Source organism: Varanus komodoensis, unplaced genomic scaffold (assembly GCF_004798865.1).
Source record: "Varanus komodoensis strain SLA01 unplaced genomic scaffold, ASM479886v1 scaffold79, whole genome shotgun sequence".
Taxonomy (NCBI): Eukaryota; Metazoa; Chordata; class Lepidosauria; order Squamata; family Varanidae; genus Varanus; species Varanus komodoensis.
Genome location: NW_025336467.1, coordinates 2,370,344 through 2,389,545, shown reverse-complemented (window position 1 = coordinate 2,389,545; position 19,202 = coordinate 2,370,344). Strand labels below are relative to the sequence as shown.

Sequence of the window (19,202 nt, the reverse complement as noted above, 5' to 3'; positions counted from 1 at the left end):
ACTCAGTTCCATATCTACCACCCTTTGCTTCTCACAAAATTGTTCCCTCATTTGCCCCCGCCCCCCCGTTGAAATTAGGCTGGACAAAGCAAGCCAAGAGCTTTGGCAGTGGGGGGTGCGAGGAGAGGAGATGGGGACTAGGGAGCCACATGGATTTTCCCAGCATTAAAAAACAAAGGCAGACAAGGGAAAGAGATCGCAAGGAGAAAAAACCGGGGGGGGGGCGCACATCAAACAGCACTGCAACAGTTGGTCAGCAGGTTGCTTTTTGGGGGGAACAGAGAAGCAGCAAAACAGAAAGTTCTAATTTTTAATCCATCTCACAAAGGAGGTGTGGGGAAATGGAAGGCCTGATCCGTCTAGTCCAGGGTGCCTACCGCACACAATAGGAGAGATGGAAAGTCTTTTTCCTGTTTCAACCTGTTAAAATGTATTCCTCTACACTTGCATGGAGAATCTGCCCCCCACTCCAAAATAGGCTTTCCAGAATATTTTTTACAAATTCATTCTGCTTCGATTTATTTTGCTTTCTCTGTTCCCCCTCCACCATCCAACCGCTGCTTTTTCTTTTGCATAAACACACCCTTATTTACAGAGACTGCTTTGGAAAGGCATAGGGGAACCAGCTCCCCACGGAAAATAAAAGGAAAAAAGAAATGCACGCAGCGTTAAATTACTAGGGTTCAACTGTTTACATAGAATCACTTCCTTCCTAGGGCAAAAATATTATATTAAAACACAACCTTTGCAACTATATCCACCACCACCAAGCGCAACACTTTGCTGCTCTTTTCCGGCAAAATAAAAGGCTTTTTTTAACCCTCATCACTGAAAATATGATCCACTGAAGTACAGCATAGCACGGCTTCCCTTCCTCAGAAAATCGCATACACTGAAATAAATCCATGGCAAGCAGACCATGGATTTAATGTTGTTTCCCTTCCTTTCGCAAACAATAACATAACAGACCAAGCCTTCCATTTGCACAATTCCCACCCCCCACAGACATGCAAAATCACTTTTTACTTTTTTTAATTTTTCTAGGCCTTTGGAAGGGGGGTTACTGTTTAGAGGAGTTAGATAGATCCCAGCCGCACATCAAGAAATCCAAAGGAAAAAAAGAGGAAAGCGGGTGGGAGGGAAGGAGCTACAGCAGAGGGGTTGGGGGAATAACTACAGGGTCCCCCAACTCTCGCACAATGCTAAAGGAGGGGGGAAAGGGGGGGAGGAAGGAGGGGGGAGGCGAAGCAACAGGGCCTCCCGCCCCCTTCCAAGTCCCGCCCCTCCCCCTCCCAAAGGCTGCCCCTAACAGGGGATGCCCAAATCTCTGGGTGGGCTTGGGGAGGGGGCGGGAAAAGAAAGCCAATTTAATCACCCACACCTACAAAGTGAAACTTCCTCCTCCTCCCTTCCCCCTCCCGCCTCCCCCTTCCAGAAAAGGATGCAAGGCCTGCCCCCAATCCCCCCAGAAATGGGGGCACAAGGGCGAAGAGGAGCGCCCCCCAACACACAAGACCCCCTCCCCCAGGGGCCCCAGCCCCCACCAGGTGACTCACCTGGGCGGGCGGGCTGCCCCGGCCCGGGGCTCTTCAGGGGTGGGGGCCCACGGGGCTGCCCCCCACCGGCCCCGCCATCACCCCCGCTCGCCTTTTCAAATCTCGTCTGGGGCTCCGTCCTCCCAGCCAGGCAGAGAGCAACGCCTTTGCGCTAGTGGCGTAAGGCCCCGCGGCGCGCTATGGAGATGACGTCACGCCGCCGGCGCAAGCCGCGTTGGTGAATAGCGGGCGGCCCTCCAGAAGCTTAGACGACTCTCGTTTCGCTCCTCGGTCTGGCCCTCTCGTAAAGGGGCTTGCAGCGCATGCGCACGAGAGACGGAGAGAAAGGAAGGGGAGGAAGAAAAAAGGGCAGGGCTCGGGCGGGAGGGAAAGAGAGGCGAGCAAGGAGCGGAAGACGTGGCGAGGCTGTGACGAAGACGTCTGGTTCTCCGTGGGATGTTGCCGGGATCGTCCATGTGCGGGGCGAGAGCGGGGCGTGGGGGAGGGAGCATAGTCGCGGTTGAAAGAAATTAAAGTTAAAAGGAGTGCAGCAAATAATTACAATAAAAGAACAACAGCACTTTGCAAGATGGTTACCATATTTTATTTATGAGCTTAATTGGAAATAAATTGCTGTTTCGTTCAAAGAACATAGAGACAAAGAAAATCGATTTAAACAAAATATCTTGAGCAAGGAATTAAAAACAGCGGATGACGAGGATAATGGCCCTACTGGATCAGGCCCAGCCCTCATCTCGTCCAGTATTCTGTGCACACGGGCCAACCAGCCACAGGAAGACCCACAACCTCTGTTCCCCAGCAACTGGTGCACACAGGCACTTGGCCTCTGATCCTGGAGAAAGCAAAAAGCTTCCAGAAGTGGCAGTCATGCTGCTGGCCGCCTCCTCCACGACTTTGTCCAACCTCTTTGCAGCCCTCCTGTATTCTTCTGAGCTGCTCTGAGTCTCAGCTTCTTGGGAGAAGCAGAATGGGGGGCACTCTCCTCCCTCTCCCCTCATGCCCGAACCCAAAGGGGCCATGCCACGAAGCTTGCGGGTGGCAGATTCAGGACACAGGACAGTAGAAGCATTTGCAACTACTGTGTAGTTAAACTGCGGAACGCAGTGCCACAAGATATGAGGCATGACGGGAATTGCAGTCTTTTCTGTCTGGCAGTGTATAGGATTCCCGCCTAAGCGCGTGCAATTCCAAAAATTCAAAGTTTTGCACGCGCTTTTCTAGCCGCCCACCACTTGCCTATAGGAGTCTACATGAACCCGGAAGTTAGAGCATGCTGGCTTCGTCCCCCTGCCCCACTCCTTGGGGGAAAGGAGGAGGAGAGGACCAAAGGCGGCCTCGAGAATCCGGAAAGCCGAAGTGGGAGGGGCGTGGCGGGAAAAGAGGATTGACCAGAGGGGGGTTTACGACAGTGTCGTGACAGAGGGCAGCCCCTTAACTAGTTCCTTCCCGGAAACTTTTTCCTGCTTTAATAGCAGAGATACTTGGATGGATTTAGGAGGAAAATTTATCCCTGCCGATCTTATATTTCCAGTACAACAATGACAGCCAAGCAGATTCTACCAGCCATGCTCACCAGCAATCCTCCCATTGTTCTAATCATCAGCCACTATTTAAAGACTGACTGCTACTGTCCAAGGAAGCTCTATTTTAACTATGGAATATCTCATCCATATTTCATTTATTGGTTACACTTCTATCAGACTGTAAGGAGAGGTTCACCTGGCACTTACATCATGTTTTTTTCCAGCTCCAGATAAAACAACTTGTGTTTTCCTGTGAATGGCTCACCCTCTTTACCTCCTTCAGGGAGGGTGCCCAGAGCAGGGCCTCTCCTGCCGATCTCAAGGAGCATGAGGGCAAATAAGGAAGGAGACATTCCTTCTGGTATCTTGGTCCCAAGCCGTTTAGGGCTTCATAGGTTAACACCAGCACCTTAAATTTGGTCCGGACCTCAACTGGGAGCCAGTGTAGCTGGTAGAGGACTGGCGTTATATGAGAATAACAATCAGTCCCCATCAGCAACCTGGCAGCTCTGTTTTGTGCTAATTGAAATATCCAGACCATTTTCAAGGGCATCTCCATGTAGATTGCGTTACAATAATCCACCCGGGAAGTTACCAGGGCTTGTGTCACCGTTGCTAGGCAGTGCTCATCCAGGTAAGGACAGGCAAACTTCACAGTGCTGCTAGGTTTTCTTGCATTTTATACTGGAGTTTCACCCTTTCAGGTTGCATTCCTGGTTTTAAATGCTGTGAACTGCTCAGATAGCTTTCAGGCAGCATAAAAATGTAGTCAAATATCTCTGGCATCACATACCCCTAAAATAATTCAACAGTTTGATTCCAAAGATCCTAGGATCTGGCATCACCTTCTAGGAAGGTAACCAAAGGCAAAAGCACCTGTTGGCATATAAAGTCCAAAAGCTGGCTTATGCTTTCGGTTCTGGATTTGGCCAGCCATTCTCAAATCTGGGCAGGCAGCTGCCACTATAACAGAGTGGCTGAAATCCTAAAAGCCCCTGCGTGAAGGACAAAACACCACCAACCAGACACACTCCCTGTTGTTGCCAGGAATTAGTTGACTCTGGTGCGCCCGCAACTGGAGTATTGCACTCAGTTTTGGGTACCTCGTTACAAGAGGGATATAGCCAGGTTGGAGTCAGTGCAGCGAAGGGCCACAAAGCTGGTGGCCGGTTTGCAGGGGAAGCCGTATGAGGCGAGACTGAGGGAACTGGGCCTCTTCAGCCTGGAGGAGACTCAGGGGGGATCTGTTGGCGACATACAGGTATGTGAGGGGGTGTCACACGGAGGCGGGTAGAGACCTGTTCTCCCCTGCAGAGGAAGGCAGGACGCGCTCCAACAGAGCAAAGCTCAGGGAGCCAAGGTTTCGTTTGGATGCCAGGAAGCACTTCCTGACAGTTAGGACCCCGAGGGTGTGGAATGGGCTTCCACGGGAGGGGGTTGAGGCCCCATCGCTGAGGGTGTTCAAGAATAGGCTGGACGTGCACATGGTGGGCATGTCATGAGCGGAGCCGGCTAGTGCCGGAGGTCAGACTAGATGGCCTGGGAGCCCCCTTCTGACTCACTCTGTTTCTATGTTTCTGTGATATACCATGGCAAACAACACAAGCATCCATAATTGTACCATTAGCTATACATAAGCACTGAAACTCCCAGTTGTTTCAAACTTCTTTAAAAAATTAAACATCTTTCTCCCCTTTTGCCTCACCGTTTTCTTGCCCCAATCTTCTAGGAGGGAGAATGGGACAATCCAATTGCAAAGAATGTGTGTTCCCCCAGTGTAAAGTGAATTTTTTAGTGTGAATGACACATGCATGCACCCACCCAAAGTGGCGCAGTGGTTGGATTTGAATTTGTTGCTTATCGTTCAGCCTCAGGTGCTCCTCACCAATAAAACAAGCACCGTTCTTAAAGCAGGAGCCCAAAGCTGCTGAGGGTTGAAGGCTAGAAAACCTTTTCTGTAGGGGCTTTTTCCAAAGCAGACCCCCAGCTGGGCAGCCTGACAGGAAGTCAAAACAAAAGGACATTTGCTGGATTGATGCTCGACACACAGAAACTGTCCAAACAGTTCAGGTTCTACTGCACGATTGCAAATGGGAACCATCAAACTGTAGACAGCCCCGCTTTTTAGGTGCCTAAAACAGCTTCGGGAAGATGAGCTTGCTTTGCTTCTGCATCTGACGATCGCCATCCATTTGCAAGATCTTGTTGTTGTGAGTTGCAAAGTCGTGTCCAACCCATCGCGACCCCATGGACAACATTCCTCCAGGCCTTCCTGTCCTCCACCATCCCCCAGAGTCCACCCAAACCCACACCGACTGCCCCAGTTACTCCATCCAGCCACCTCATCCTCTGCCGTCCACTTCTCCTTTTTCCATCAATTGTTCCCAGCATCAGGGTCTTCTCCAGGGAGTCCTTCCTTCCCATTAGGTGGCCAAAGTGTTTGAGCTTCAGTTTCAGGATCTGGCCTTCCAAAGAGCAGTCAGGGTTGATCTCCTCTAGGACTGACCGGTTTGATCGCCTTGCGGTCCAAGGGACTCGCAGGAGTCTCCCCCAGCACCACAATCCAAAGGCCTCAATCCTTCCGAGCTCAGCCTTCCTTATGGTCCAGCTTTCACAGCCATACATTGCAACTGGGAAAACCATAGCCTTGACTATATGTAATGTTTTTGGCAGGGTGATGTCTCTGCTTTTTAGTATGCTGTCTAGATTTGCCATAGCTTTCCTCCCCAAGAGCAAGCATCTTTTAATTTCTAACAGGCCCCAAATGGATTGATACAACCCTACAAAACAGCATTCTCTTTCAAACCTTCCCAAGAAATGCAAATATATTTCAGGCGAGTGGGAGAAACAAAGGTTTGTGGGCTGCTGGCAATGGCTTCATGATAGGGCTTTTATTATATTCTCATTTATTCTATTTCCTCCCTGGTGGAACTCAAGGTAGGGACATGCAAGTCCCAGGGGTCTCCCCTCCAAGCTCAAGCCAGCCCCACACCTGCTCAGCTTCAACACAGCCAATGCCTGATGCCCCTTCAGCCTACACTCTTGGCATTCCTGTCAGCCAGAAAGCCAAATTCCATCTTGGAGATGCTCTTTGCCCTTCCCGTGGTGACTGATGCACATGAGCCAGAGCCAAACCAAGCTCTTTCTTTTAGTACTAATCAACTAATTAGGCCTCAAGAGACGCAAGCACTAAATAAATCTCCTTTCCCTGACCATCTTGTAACATCCAAAACTCAACACACACCAGTACAAACTAAAGCAAAGGGGTTGAAATGCAGTTTTCTGCAAACTGCTGGGACAAGTTATGTCAACAGTCAGCGGTTTTAGATGGGAATGAAACCAATCCATGAAAGAGACCTGTGGAAGAGTTTTCATAGCTAAGGAAAAGTTGCAGTCACAGAGAAAATGACTCCATCGCTTAAGTTTTGAGCGCTACAAAGGTGGTCAAGATGGATATCTTTGCATCCTGCTTGTAGGTTTCCTGAAGGCATGTGGAAAAGTAGAACTGGAACCCATATTAAATTAGCTGGGCCTCTTCTTCCGATTCAATGGGATTCTAACAGAATTATCTGTAAGATAACACCACAATGCCAGGATGCACCTAATACAGCATGCAAGGACAGCTGCTTCCTTGTTCTCTCTCTGTAAAGGGTTCAGAGCAACACTGGGATCTTTTACACATGAGTAGGAAGAGAGTACATGCTGGGACATGCACATCTCTTGTTGGGAAGATCAGAGGTTATCCCAGATAAGCTGTTAACCAATTCGTTGTCTCCACTCCCCAGTCAAATATGTAATACAAGAATCAGAATACATCCCTAGGCATAAGGAGGTGACTTGCGATCTTTGGGGAGTTTTGACCCACAACGTCCCCCAACTGTAGCCAGCAAACTTAATGGTGAAGGCTGATGGGAGCTGTATTCTTCTTGCTTTTCATGGCCTATACCTGCTCACAAGGATTACAAGCCACCCAAGAATCATGCCTGAACCCATGTAGCACCCGATCAGGTGGCCTTCAGATGTTAACCAACAACTCTCAGTGCCCAGTCAACATCGCTGGAGTTCATGTCAGCTGGGACAACAGAACGCGAGGTTGCATGCTTGAAATATACGCCAGAAAACCTCCAGAAATGGCTCACACAGCAAGTCAAGCAGACCATTTTATTTGTCTCTTGAGAAACCTCAATGTGGGTCAAGCAGCAGCAGTGAGAACTGGACACGGAACCAATGATTGGTTCAAAATTGGGAATACTGGCTGAATACTGTCGCCCTGCCTATTTAACTCATATGCAGAGCACACCATGAGAAAGGCGGGGCTGGATGAATCTCCAGTCGGAATTAAGATTGCTGGGAGAAATATCAACAACCCCAGATATGCAGATGATACCACTCTCATGGCAGAAAGTGAAGAGGACTAAAGAGCCTCTTGATGCGGGTGAAGGAGGAGAGCGCAAAAGTTGGCTTGAAACTCAACATTAAGAAAACTAAGATCATGGCATCCAGTCCTCTCACTTCCTGGCAAATATAGGGAAGAAATGGAGGCAGTGACAGATTTTATTTTCCTGGGCTCTAAGATCACCGCAAACAGGGACTGCAGCAAAGAAATTAAAAGGCGCTTGCTCCTGGGGAGGAAAGCTATGGCAAATCTAGACAGCATACTAAAAAGCAGAGACGTCACCCTGCCGACAAAAGTGCGTATAGTCCAGGCTATGGTTTTCCCAGTTGCAATGTATGGCTGTGAAAGCCGGGCCATAAGGAAGGCTGAGTGCCAAAGGATTGAGGCCTTTGGATTGTGGTGCTGGAGGAGACTCCTGCGAGTCCCTTGGACTGCAAGGTGATCAAACCGGTCAGTCCTAGAGGAGATCAACCCTGACTGCTCTTTAGAAGGCCAGATACTGAAGATGAGACTCAAGTGCTTTGGCCTCCTAATGAGAAGGAAGGACTCCCTGGAGAAGAGCCTGATGCTGGGAACAATATATGGCAAAAGAAGAAGGGGTGGCAGAGGATGAGGGGGCTGGATGGGGCCACTGGGGCAGTGGGTGTGAGCTAAGGTGGACTCCGGGGGATGGTGGAGGACAGGAGGGCCTGGAGGAATGCTGTCCAAGGGGTCGTGATGGGTCGGACACGACTTTGCGACTAACAACGACAAGCAAATCCTTGCCAGCAAGTCAACAATCTAAAAGTCACGACATGCAAGGAAACAGGAGCAGGGAAGGAAGAGGCTATGGTGGAGAATCCTTTCTGCAAGGCGGGTGGAAAGGCCCTTTTCCCTTCTTCACTCCCTTAGTGCTGCCTCCAGGAATGGAGAGCTGACCCCACTGAGAAGGTACTAAGTTGCAAAGAGCTGCACTTGCTGTGCCAGCCAAGCACAAATAATCCAGATTGCAATTTTACGCACACATTTGGGAGTAAATCCCACTGACTTTAAAGAAGGCTACATCGCAGGCGGCACCTACAGGACTGCACTGCCAAACTAGCAATTAAATCTGGCCAGAAGTAAAAATTCTGTGAAGACAAGACACGCTCTTTTTTCCCCATGAACTGCAGCCTCTTTCATGAGGTAAGAGTTGTTTTCAAACAGGATTTACCTGCAGTTTATCTGCAGTTTTAAAGCACTTGTGTTCTATACAGAAGATCCTACTCAATTGGGAACAGTTTATAATACAATCGTATGAATTTCTACTCAATTGAAATCCTCACCAAATTCAACGGGACTTACTCCCTGGTAAGTACGTAACCTCCAATTATTAAAACCCCTTTTCTCGGTGAACGGTTTGATTTCGCTTTGCAGGCCTAAAGACAGAAAGACAGACAGACAAGCAAGCAGAAAGACAGACACAAACATTTATACTGTGCTTTCAATAAGTGAAGTTCATTTATTGTTATTGGGTGGGAGCATAAGGCAATGGTAATACAATGCAAATTGATTTACACAGCACAATGCAGAATAAGCAGCAGGCAAGTAGAATTCATTCTGCTCCCCTGCCCTGTCTCACCCCGAAACAAAGTTAGTCCCTTTAGAAAGGAAGTGCATAAACATGGCATTACATATCCGAGTCAGTATCATATTAAGACATCTTGGAAGCTGTACATTAGCGGGCAAACCAGTCACTGGCGGTGGGTTATTCTGAAGCAGGGTGTGGATGGTGGATCTTAGATCTCAAGCTAAGAACCAAAAAAAAGCAAAAACGGGTCTGCCATTTGTAGTGTGGGCAGAGCCATGGCAGGACAAGGGTTGTAGCGCAGAATCTGCTCCCAAACATGTGCAGAGCTCTTTGGCTAACCTTTCCTGCTCTGCTCAACTCTTTGGCAGGTCTTTGCCAGCTATGCTCTTTGTTCCCAGATGTAGGAGCTCCTATTATGTACTGGATGAAGTGACCAGCAGGTCTGCATCCAAGCTCTGCAAGGCTCCCCATTGTGGGTTAGAATTTTTTCCGGGTATGCAGGGAAGTGACCTCCCTAAAATGTAACACAGAAAATCCCACCAGAAGTTAGAAACTGGTAGTTGGCAAAGTCTTCCCAAGAAGGTCTTGATTCCTAACCCACAAATCCCTTCCATGGCCAGAAATGGGAGTTTAAAGCTGCCAAAATGGGAAGGAGAGCACGCAAAAAACAGAAGGGATGGCTGTGTAAACTGAGAAGCGTTTGCCTGTCATGGCACAGCTGGCAACCTGGTAGAGGATGCACTCTAAAAGGGCTTCTCCGGCACATAAAAATCGCCAGCAGCCCAGGCTACGTATCCAGGGTCCTAGTGACTGTCCACGCGGCAGCCTCGAAAAGGGTACCGTGATATTTGGCCTACATCAGTGCTCAGTGATTCTCAGAGGGCTGAATGCAAACCGCTGAAAGTCTGCCGGCAGCTTTCACGTAAGGAGAAGTACAATTAAGGCAAAGACAAAGCTGCCCAAGTGGACAGTGACACTTATTATACTTCCAAGGCGGTTTCAAGCTTTCGTCTAAGTCAGAGCAAAAACCAGTCATGCTAAAGACCCACTCCTAAGGTTTTTTTTGGAATGTTTTATGAGATCTCAGAAGGCCTGTAAACAGACTGGATTTGGGACATGAAAGACACGTGTGCGTGCACACCCTACCAATTCCAAAATAAAGTTTGGAGGTGTTTGCCCTCCTGTGCTAACAGCATTTTCTCTCTTTGGCTCATCTGTTAACATATCCATGCAAAATTTCCTGGAGATACAGAGAGAAAGTACTGAATCATACGTTGTACTTACAAGATGTCAGTTTTAAGTGAGGAAAGAGAACCCTTAAGTGTAAACAAAATCTGAGACGGGGAACCTGAAGGGAGGAAAATGGAAGAGGCTTCCATGTTAAGGCACATGTCTCAGTGACTGGTCCCCACAGTCTCGTCGTCCCCCAGACCCAAATGAAGTGCTTCACATTGCTATTTTTACTCCCAAGTGTGAGAAACTTCCAAAAATATTTCTTGTAGTCATACAGTTCATAAAAAAAGGAGACCTTTCATGAACAAACATGAAATCAATAGTGCTCAAGGTATGTATCCATGTACCTTGCAAAGTCTCTTGGGAAAAAAATGCCCTGCATATTTAGGCAAGAAGTACAACTTTTTTTCCTGCATGGATGTAAAATAATCCCCCACAAAATTTGGAAGCTGGTGAGAATGCTGCATTTCCCAAGAAAAAGGAGCGTTCTCTGGCAATAGCCATCTTTCCGAAATTGATGTATTGTGTGGCCTTTGCGGGTGCTGCTCCGGCAGTACACAAACTGGGCATCCCTGCTCCAAGTCCCAAGAGAAAGGAACTAGAATGCCTGCGGGGCCACAATTCAGCCCCACAGGGAGGTTCGGGGTCACAAGGACTTCTGCAGGGTGCAGTGGAAACGTCACTGGTACATGAAGTGGCAAAGCTGGCTGAGATATGCTTATGTACTTCTTTCTTTCTACAGTTACGTAGGAAGATGGATGGCAGCCCTGTATGTTGGCACAGACTGGGTCGAAACAGTGGCAGCACCTGCTTCTCCACAATTCCAAGAGGCAACGCAAGAGTTTTGTAAATGGAACCCAGAGCTTGTGAAGTTGGCCAAAAGAAATCACACAATATAACCAGGGTCGGGATGGGATGATGCACAGAACACAAAACCATACTTTCCCAAGAACAACAACAAAAAGAACACGCCCCAAACCTGCGATAGAGTTTTGCACCATCCCAAAACAGAACCATCCATCAAGCCCGACGGGTCAGGTTAGGGCCATCGGTTGATACTGGGGTAAGTGGGGACCGTGGGGTAGGCTGGAAGGCTGTTTCCTGAGAAGTTGTTGATTTGGTCTTCGCGGCTTGGGGGGTCCCTCCACAAGCCCCTCTGCCATTCATCTTGTGCCTTCTGAAGGCTTCCTTCTCCGCCGCGGTAGATTTGGTGTACCTGAACAGAGAAAGGAAGGAAAAGAGCAATTAATCGCATTTCTGAAACACATACAGCCTCCCCACCTGTTTGTCAGAAACCGAGTGCTTTTATGAACCCAACCATCTGAACAACAGTTAAATTTGGTGGCAACTGCAAAAGAGGCAAATTCACAGCGAAGGACAGCCTCTGATTATTATTAGATTTATACCCTGCCTTGTTTCTTACAAAGAACTCAAAGCAGCTTACGGCATTCTCCTCCTGCTGTTGCCCATCCTGTTCCCACAACAGCAACCCTGTGAGGTAGGCTGCACTTGAGAGTCTGTGATGGGCCCAGGGACTAGAACCTGGACTGCCTGAGTCCCAGACCCGCACTCTTAACACCACACTGGCTATATTATTTTCTATACTGCCTCATAGCAGAAGCTCTTCAGGAAGTTTACAACAAGATCCAAGGACTAGCCCAGGATTTCCACACCAGTGTGCGAGGCAACAGCAAACAGGCCGCTTGCTTGCAAACAATGGAATGCAATAAAATTAGAACACAGACAGCTCACAACTCTGCCTCCACCTGATTCTTGCAGACTAGCAGCTTTCCATTGGCAAGGGCCCCCTGCTGTTTTAAGGAAAGAGGCCCAAGTAAACCTTTCTTTGTTGCAGTTCTTGCTCTGCTCAATTAGAAGGTAACTCACGCAGAGACACAACCACCATCCTCTTTAGGGTGGGTTCAGCTACGACTGGGAAGGATCGAAAGGTCTAGTCATGCAACCATTACAAACAGAACAACTAGTGGGAGTTGAGTGGAAGGACATGAGCTCCAACAGGCACTCATCCAGACATGCAGTAAGCAACCTCCTATCTAGATGGATGTTCTGGGAAAACAGTTGCCTTTTAGTTAAGTCCTTCGTAACACAGTCGTTCTGGTGCAAATTCACCGCTTAGAAACTCGGTGATGCTTACTTCTGACTGTGCAGGTTTCAACTTAATGGAGCACGCTTTTTGTCCAGCTGAAACACAGCCTTCAGATTTTATTAAGAAATGCAGGCCACCTTGCACAGGCAAGCCAGCTCTTAGCCGGGTAGGACAAGGCCGAGCAGCTTTTGGAATTACACACCTACCCCTGCTTAGCTGAACTGGCTGCCAAATTGTGGTGCTGCGGCAGAAAAAGGACTGTTCTCTCTTTAAAGCCAGCTCCCTTATCCAGCCCGCAGATGAACTTCAGCAGCAAACCACTGCTTGCTTTCCTCCCAACAAAACAAGCCAGCTTTTCTCTGCTGCCATTCGGATAATTTTTGCTGGTGGGTTCGTGGTTGTTGGTACAAGGGTCACCTGAGGGCCTACAGATCACACTTTCGGTGCTTGACTGAAGTTGGAACCTTGCCAGAAGTAAAGCAAAGACTTACTCAGCTTTGGTTGGACCTCTTCTTTCACTCGGGCAATTCTTCTAGACTGATCCATCACAAAAAACACAAAGATAAGCATTCATTACCCCGGCAGCTGCCCCATCATTCCTGCTCCAAAAAAAGGCCGAGCAAGCCTGAGCCTTGACAAAAATCTACTTACGCGGAATAGGCAGAAAAGCATCACAACTGTTGATATAGTGAACATCATCGCCGAGAAAGTCATTATTACGGCAGCCCCAACATTAGTACTATAGAACAGCACGGCAGACATCCAACCACTGAAAGAGCAGGCAAAAGGAGGAGTTTCAGAAACGATTGTTCATCTCTCAACAAACTTGTAAGTTAAGATACCTGTGTGTTGTCACGACAAAACAAGGAAGCCCTTCAATGACCTCCATTTCTCATTTCCCTAGAACCTGGAATCTCTACTTAAGTTTAGGAACAAGCCAGGATAGGAAACCATGGTCTGCAGTTGCTTTATCTTGGCTTGTTCCAAAGCAGGTAATCAGAGTTTCCCAGCAGGGAGGTTCAAGCACAGGGCTCAATAAGAGAAGACAGTTCGTAGGAACACGTTGCTCCCCATGCATTTGTTTGCTAAAAGGAAATGTGTAGCCCCTTCTAAACCCCACTTTAAAAATGGAGCTTCTGCAATGACACCTGTCTAACATTCATTCCTGTAGGCGGTGCGTTTCTTAGCTCTGCGTGTCCAAGAAGGCAGAGGCTCCAAAGGCCATCTGGAGCACGTGGGTCAGGTTTGCTGCCCATTCCAATTTAATCAAGCATCGATCCAAATAAGGGAAAGCTAAGACCCCAGTCTTTGCCAGATGTAGTGTAAATAACCTTCAACCTTCTCAAAAAGAACTTAAAACTTTTTCTTTATTAAAAAAAGAATCAAGAATTGCTAAAGGACAAGGAGTTTCGTACTCACCAAGCTCCCCAACCGCTGAATCCAATCGTTTGTAAGATAGACAGTAGCAACTGCATTCCCATAAGGAAGAAAAAGAGCATGAAATTGAAGGAGCTGTCTGACCTGTGAGCAGGAAGGGAAGGTTACTTAGTGCACAAGCAAACTGACAAATAAAAAAAAATGTGGTGGTTATGGAAGGAAAACTGTGAATTAGCAAAGAAAATAGCTCCTTGAAGAGTTGGAGGAGTTGTCCCCCCCAGTCTAAAAAATAAAAGCATAATAAAAAGGAAGGATCAAAATTCGTGGCAGAGGGGACAGTGGAGGATACGCACAGAAAAGCCTCGAGAGAGCAGAGCAAACCCGTTTCCCACCGAAAGGTGGAAGATTCAATTGGCGTTTCCAAAATGTCAGACTGCACTGTCCAAAATGCAGGAAGGAATGTTCTGCCACGTTTCCTTGGAAAGATTCTGCGGGGTCTTTTACGGATGCGTTTCCCTGCAAGCGAACTGAGAAAATGTATTTCATCACAGCAGGGTTACGACTGAAGAAGGCCAGAAAGAGAGGTCAGAGGCCGTGTGCTATGGGAACTCAATCCAGCTGACTCAGCTCCCCAAGAAAGAGAAACGAACAAAACAGGAATCCAGTCATTTCCAATTTAAAAAAAGCATCCGCTGGAACAAAAATCTCTAGCATTCTCCAGTTAGCCAGGCTTAAACTGACTTAGATCTACTCCACATGATCGTGATGTACATGGACTACAGAAGCATCCCGCGCCATTTCAGTCTGCGAGAACCCAAGCAAGTAGAATTCCAAAATAACAACAGGGGAAAAAATGGGCTAGGGCCTTCATTTTCGGAAAGTTAGATTTTACTTGCAGAGAGCTGCTTTTGAAAGCAAAAGCCACAGGAGGCTTTTAAAGCAAAATTTTGCTTTCTCTCTCATTAGCCTTGGATATGTGGTGTTTTAGAGAAGAGGGATAAAGGCAACCCAAGGGGCCACTCACCGAAAGGCCTTGTAGACTGGGCGGAACCAACAGACATAACTACAAGGGCTGAAAAGTGCAAGCCATAGCATAGCCAAGCCAAAGTTGATCCCGTAGCCACCACCAATCCACCAGGCTAGGCAGGCAACCAGATTCACTACCAGTGTGATGGAGTAAACTGTGGATAAAAAGAGGACTCAGTAAATTATGGCTTTCAAAAGAGGCTGCTAGGGGAAGGCTTCTCAACCTCACGTCCCTCGTGGAGGGCAAACATACGTAACAATCAAACAGGGCGCTTTTTGCATCTGCTTTCACCACTGATGACAATCCACCCTTCCAAGCAAGCCAGCTTCTATGCAGTTTTGTCTACTGCTATTTTTATTTTCTTGGCAAGGGCGAGTATAAGGGCTTGCAGTTTGCATAAGTTATCCTGATTTCACTTACTGAAGGAAGAACCTATGCCTGAAAAGCTCACCCTGTGCCCCAATGACTAGAAATCCTTTTCCACCTTGGGTCAGGAGTTTTCTTACAACCTGCTTTGCTGACGTACTTCCAGGCATCTCTCTAAGCCACTAAGGAATAGCAGTGAGCTCTTTTTTTAAAATAGAGTTTAAGCTTATTTCCGGAAAGCACTTGGCTGTGCTTTAACTCCAAGAACACGAAATTAAACTAGAAAAACCCCAAGTTAACCCTTGTTCCTCCACTCCCAGAGCATGGTTTCCTTGAACTTACATATCCAGAGTTGATAGATTCTTCTCACAATCAGCTGGTAATCTATTGGAATCTCATCGTTCAAGTTCTGGTAGAAGCATGGCTTCAGAGGGATAAACTTTGGAAGTGGTGGGAAGTTGTTCACCTTCTCTGCAAAGGCAGAATGAGAACATTGCTGCTGCTTAGACAGGCATGTGGCAGTTTCTAAAGCCAAGCATAGCACACGGAAACACCTCTTGCCCCAAAAGCTAGAAACTGCAAAATGGACATGAAAGGAGAAGTGCTTAAGGGTGTCTGAACTTCTGCATATTGCTTAGCAGAAGAAATGAGAGAAATGGGAAACTGGAAGTTGGAAAGAGGATGAAAATAGGAAACTGCAGCTGCTTGAATGAATTTTTGCAGGCTAAGCTTCTGTGGAAGGCTTTATTTGCGTGCTCTTTGCATGATTCTTAAACAGGCGTCAGAAGTTGCTTGAGGAAAAGCAAGAAGGGGGAAAGCACTCAATCCAGGCTCGAGTGATTCCGCTTTTCTTCCTTACCTGCCATTTCTCCAAGGGTGCCACCCAGGGGAGTTCAGGATCACTCACGACTGGTCTACAAGAGACAAGAAAAATTCTTAAGCTACATAAGAATTTGTGCCTCTATTGCCCAAGAGTGTCCTTTGGATCAGCTTGTGGAAAGCACGGAGTTCTGTTATTTGTCACTGTCTCTTAACACTGAATTCAGGAACTGAATATGACACGCAAACCCCACCTCCTTAGGGGCCAGCCCACCAGTGGAAAAAGTTGATCTATCGGGGGGCAGAGAAAATAGGATGAGGACTAAAACCCCAAAGCATTGAGACCTGTTTTATGACTGCATTGCTCCCCACAAGGAATTCCTTCTGCCTCCCTTACATAGGAGAGCAGCTGAGCCCAAGGAGTCTATCTTCTGTAAAGGTGCTGCAGTGTGATGGTTAGAGCAGCCTAGCCCAAACTGGGTGCCCACCAATTCAGGTCCCATCAGCCACAGTCAGCAATGGAAGCCTGGAACCCATCAGTGGGCAGATCCGACCACACTGCTGAGAAGGGGAGTGGGTGCTCTCCCCATGCATCTTGGTTTTAATGGAGCGTGTCCCTCTTGTGTAAATTTTGAGGGGGGACAACAAGAATGGGGGCCATAAGTAGCCCATGTGCCACATACAAAGCTGGGGAATACTGGAAATGGTAGGGCTTTGAAGTTCCGTTTCATCAGAACGTCAAAGCAATGCTGATTTCAAGGAAGCCAGTTTAAAGGGACCCAGCCTGATTTCCAGGAAAGGTGGGGGAATTCAGGAATCCAAACCAGGAATCCAGTGGGTTCACTGCCTCACAGAAACCTGGGATTGATCACCTTAAGCATTTGCTCCATGGAATAAAACTGAGCAAAACAAGACTGAGGTTGAATTGTGGCAGGACACATTCCTTTTCATGGGATTCAAATGTCATCCTATGCATGTTCAGGCAGAAAAGAAGACCTCCAAATCCCACATTCTCAAACCAGCAATGCTGTTTATGCAACTTATGAAATAAATGAGCCAAACAAACTTTATTATAAAGTTCCACAACTGGAGAATTGCTGGAACGTTTGAAAGGGACATTCAGAGTAGCTCAGAAAGCTGCATTTGTGGTAACGCTTTTCCCAAAAGGAGTCCAGGCTGCACACACAACTGTTTGCAGCTGTTCATCACTGTAGTTCCTGAAAACAGAAATGCTTTTAAAATGCTGTTTAGTAATTCACCCTTTGGCTGTTTTAAAAATCTTTCAATATGCTTATTACTAGCATTTGGAAAAACATGACTAAGAATAAGCCTAACCATGAGGAGGAACATGGAAAAGAGGACAACGTTGCAAGTTTATCAAGTTTCTGGTCCACATAGTGCAACCTTTCTCCTTCTAAGAAGCTGCTTTCCAGAGAAGGGCTTGTCCCGTCCCCAGCTTCTGATTTTTGTTGCTGGAGTCGGGCACAGGATACAGACCAGGGTAGCACAGCTAGAAACTGCCTTGTGGCCCTCTGGATGTTGTCTGACTACAATTCCCGTCATTCCAGGCCATTGCCCATGTTGGCTTGAGTTCCAGAACGCCCTGACCCAAGAAGCATGAATGAGACCATGCAGAGGCTGAGAAATCATAAAACAGTGTGGCGACTGTTAGCATATTTCAGAAACGGAGAAATGAAACAAACAGGCTTCTGAAGCCCGTTATTCAGGAGAAAATCAAAAGAAATGTAGGAAAAAGAGCGTCCGGGCGTGGGCGTGACGGACCTTTCAAAACAAGGCGAGCAATGCAATATCTTTCTAGTCATAATGAGGCGCGAACTCCCGCTAAAGAAAAAACAGAAAAATAAGTATTATTGGAGCAGCCCCCAGAGCTCCAGGCCACCTCCAAGCCTTTGAGCTTTTACGCTGGCAGGAGTGACTGCGGCAAAGTTGGCAGGAGCAGCAAGAATAAAGTTTGTTGTTCGGCGTTCTTGCAAATTTCCGGAGATAACGATGACAAACTTTGCAAGAGGCGCAACCACAGATTTGCGGGAAGAAGAAGTTCGCAAGAAAAGCCTGCAAGAAGAGTAAAGCTTGCAAGACGAAAAATAAACTTGCGAGGATAATTGCAATACAGACAACAGAAGCATTATTAAAGCCCCAGTAATTACGTTGGCAATAATATTAGCCGCAACCACGCTAACAATTCCCGGACCTGCAATGCCTACCAGCCGGAGAGCGATCCACTGCACTACCCCTTCACACACACGCGCGCAACCCCGTGACACCGCCTTTTACGCGTTCGGCCGTGCAAGGGCCGCCCCGCCTCCCGAGCCAGCCAATCAGCGTGCAGTTTCAGCCAGGGGCCGGGGGGCAAGGGACTTCGCCCCTCAATCGGGCTTCGCGTTATTTGCGTCGCGCCGCTCCCAGCGGCTGCCGCAGTTCTTTGCTCTTCTTAGGGCCTTTCGCCCGCAGCCGCGGGGCGCCTCTGGAATTCGCAGTTCCGCAGAAGCCGCTCTCGGTAGGGTGCAACGGGTCGTAGAACTACGACTCCCAGCACACACCGCGACCAGGCGGATCTAGACCCGCTTTTCAGTCACGTGAGCGCGGGGTTCTTCTCGGCCACGCATTCATAGATCTGTCGGAAAGAAACACAAACTTTCTAATAGAATCACACGCAGGGTCGTTACTCCGGGATGAAGTTGGATGATTTTTTTGTCTTGTTTTCGAGACAAGGGAAAAAGAATATACATTTTTATTTTGGGTATAGCGATTTCACTCTGCCTGTGCTTTGCATTCACGAGGGCCCAGCTCTTTCCCCGACGTGTGGAGTTTGAAGAACCATAATTGAGCTACCTCACAGGGTTGTTGTGAGGATAAAATGGAAAGGAGGTGAATTATGTTAGCCATCTTGAGTTCCTTGCAGGAAAAACAGCGGGGTGTAAATATAACTACATAAAAGGACTCAGTTTACGCCACATGGGAAACTCACAAGGTGCAACAGAACTCTCCTACCCATGCTCCCCAGCAGCTAGAGTACTAAGGAATGCTGGGAGTCCAAAATATTAGGGGGCAGGTCGATGCTGTGATAGTGGGAGAGGCAATTGCATTCAGCACATGCAGCAAGATTCATGCATTAATAGAATTTCTGGAAAGAAGCAGAGAAAAGGAGCGCTTACATCCATATATGCCCAGCCTCCCCCTGAGATCGGCGGGAGAGGCCCTTCTCCGGGAGCCCTCCGTGAGAGAAAT

The 19,202-nt window shown here is 47.8% G+C and overlaps 2 protein-coding genes across 6 annotated transcripts in view; both read right to left on the bottom strand.

Moving 5' to 3' along the window:
- The window catches only part of CSNK1G2 (casein kinase 1 gamma 2), a 58,592-nt gene extending 56,747 nt beyond the window's left edge, over positions 1–1,845 (bottom strand). Inside the window, exon 1 of the mRNA XM_044453399.1 lies at positions 1,557–1,845. The gene's annotated coding sequence lies outside the window, so the exon portion shown is untranslated. The remainder of the gene's footprint in view (positions 1–1,556) is intronic.
- A 7,078-nt stretch (positions 1,846–8,923) lies between these two features.
- SCAMP4 (secretory carrier membrane protein 4) lies at positions 8,924–18,363 on the bottom strand. 5 transcript variants are annotated; one of them, XM_044453476.1, is made up of 8 exons: positions 18,166–18,363; positions 15,994–16,048; positions 15,477–15,605; positions 14,766–14,922; positions 13,784–13,885; positions 13,016–13,133; positions 12,856–12,901; positions 8,924–11,473 (listed from the first exon to the last, which is right to left on the bottom strand). In XM_044453476.1, exons 2-8 carry the CDS (start codon positions 15,998–16,000, stop codon positions 11,421–11,423), a joined length of 612 nt encoding a protein of 203 aa, XP_044309411.1. In that variant the 5' UTR covers positions 16,001–16,048; positions 18,166–18,363; the 3' UTR covers positions 8,924–11,420. The 5 variants fall into 5 exon arrangements, with proteins under 5 accessions (XP_044309411.1, XP_044309406.1, XP_044309407.1 ...); XM_044453471.1 differs by lacking the exon at positions 12,856–12,901; XM_044453472.1 differs by lacking the exon at positions 12,856–12,901 and having other exon boundaries at positions 18,179–18,363.
- Between the last annotated feature and the right edge of the window lie 839 nt (positions 18,364–19,202).

What these genes read in the sequence shown, in the direction of transcription:
- SCAMP4 (XM_044453471.1), bottom strand. An exon ending in CCAGTCTACAAGGCCTTTCG is followed by an intron (nt 13,886 to 14,765) that starts GTGAGTGGCCCC and finishes TCCTGCTCACAG; the next exon opens with GTCAGACAGCTCCTTCAATT. An exon ending in TGCTTTTCTGCCTATTCCGC is followed by an intron (nt 11,474 to 13,015) that starts GTAAGTAGATTT and finishes TTCTCTGTTCAG; the next exon opens with GTACACCAAATCTACCGCGG.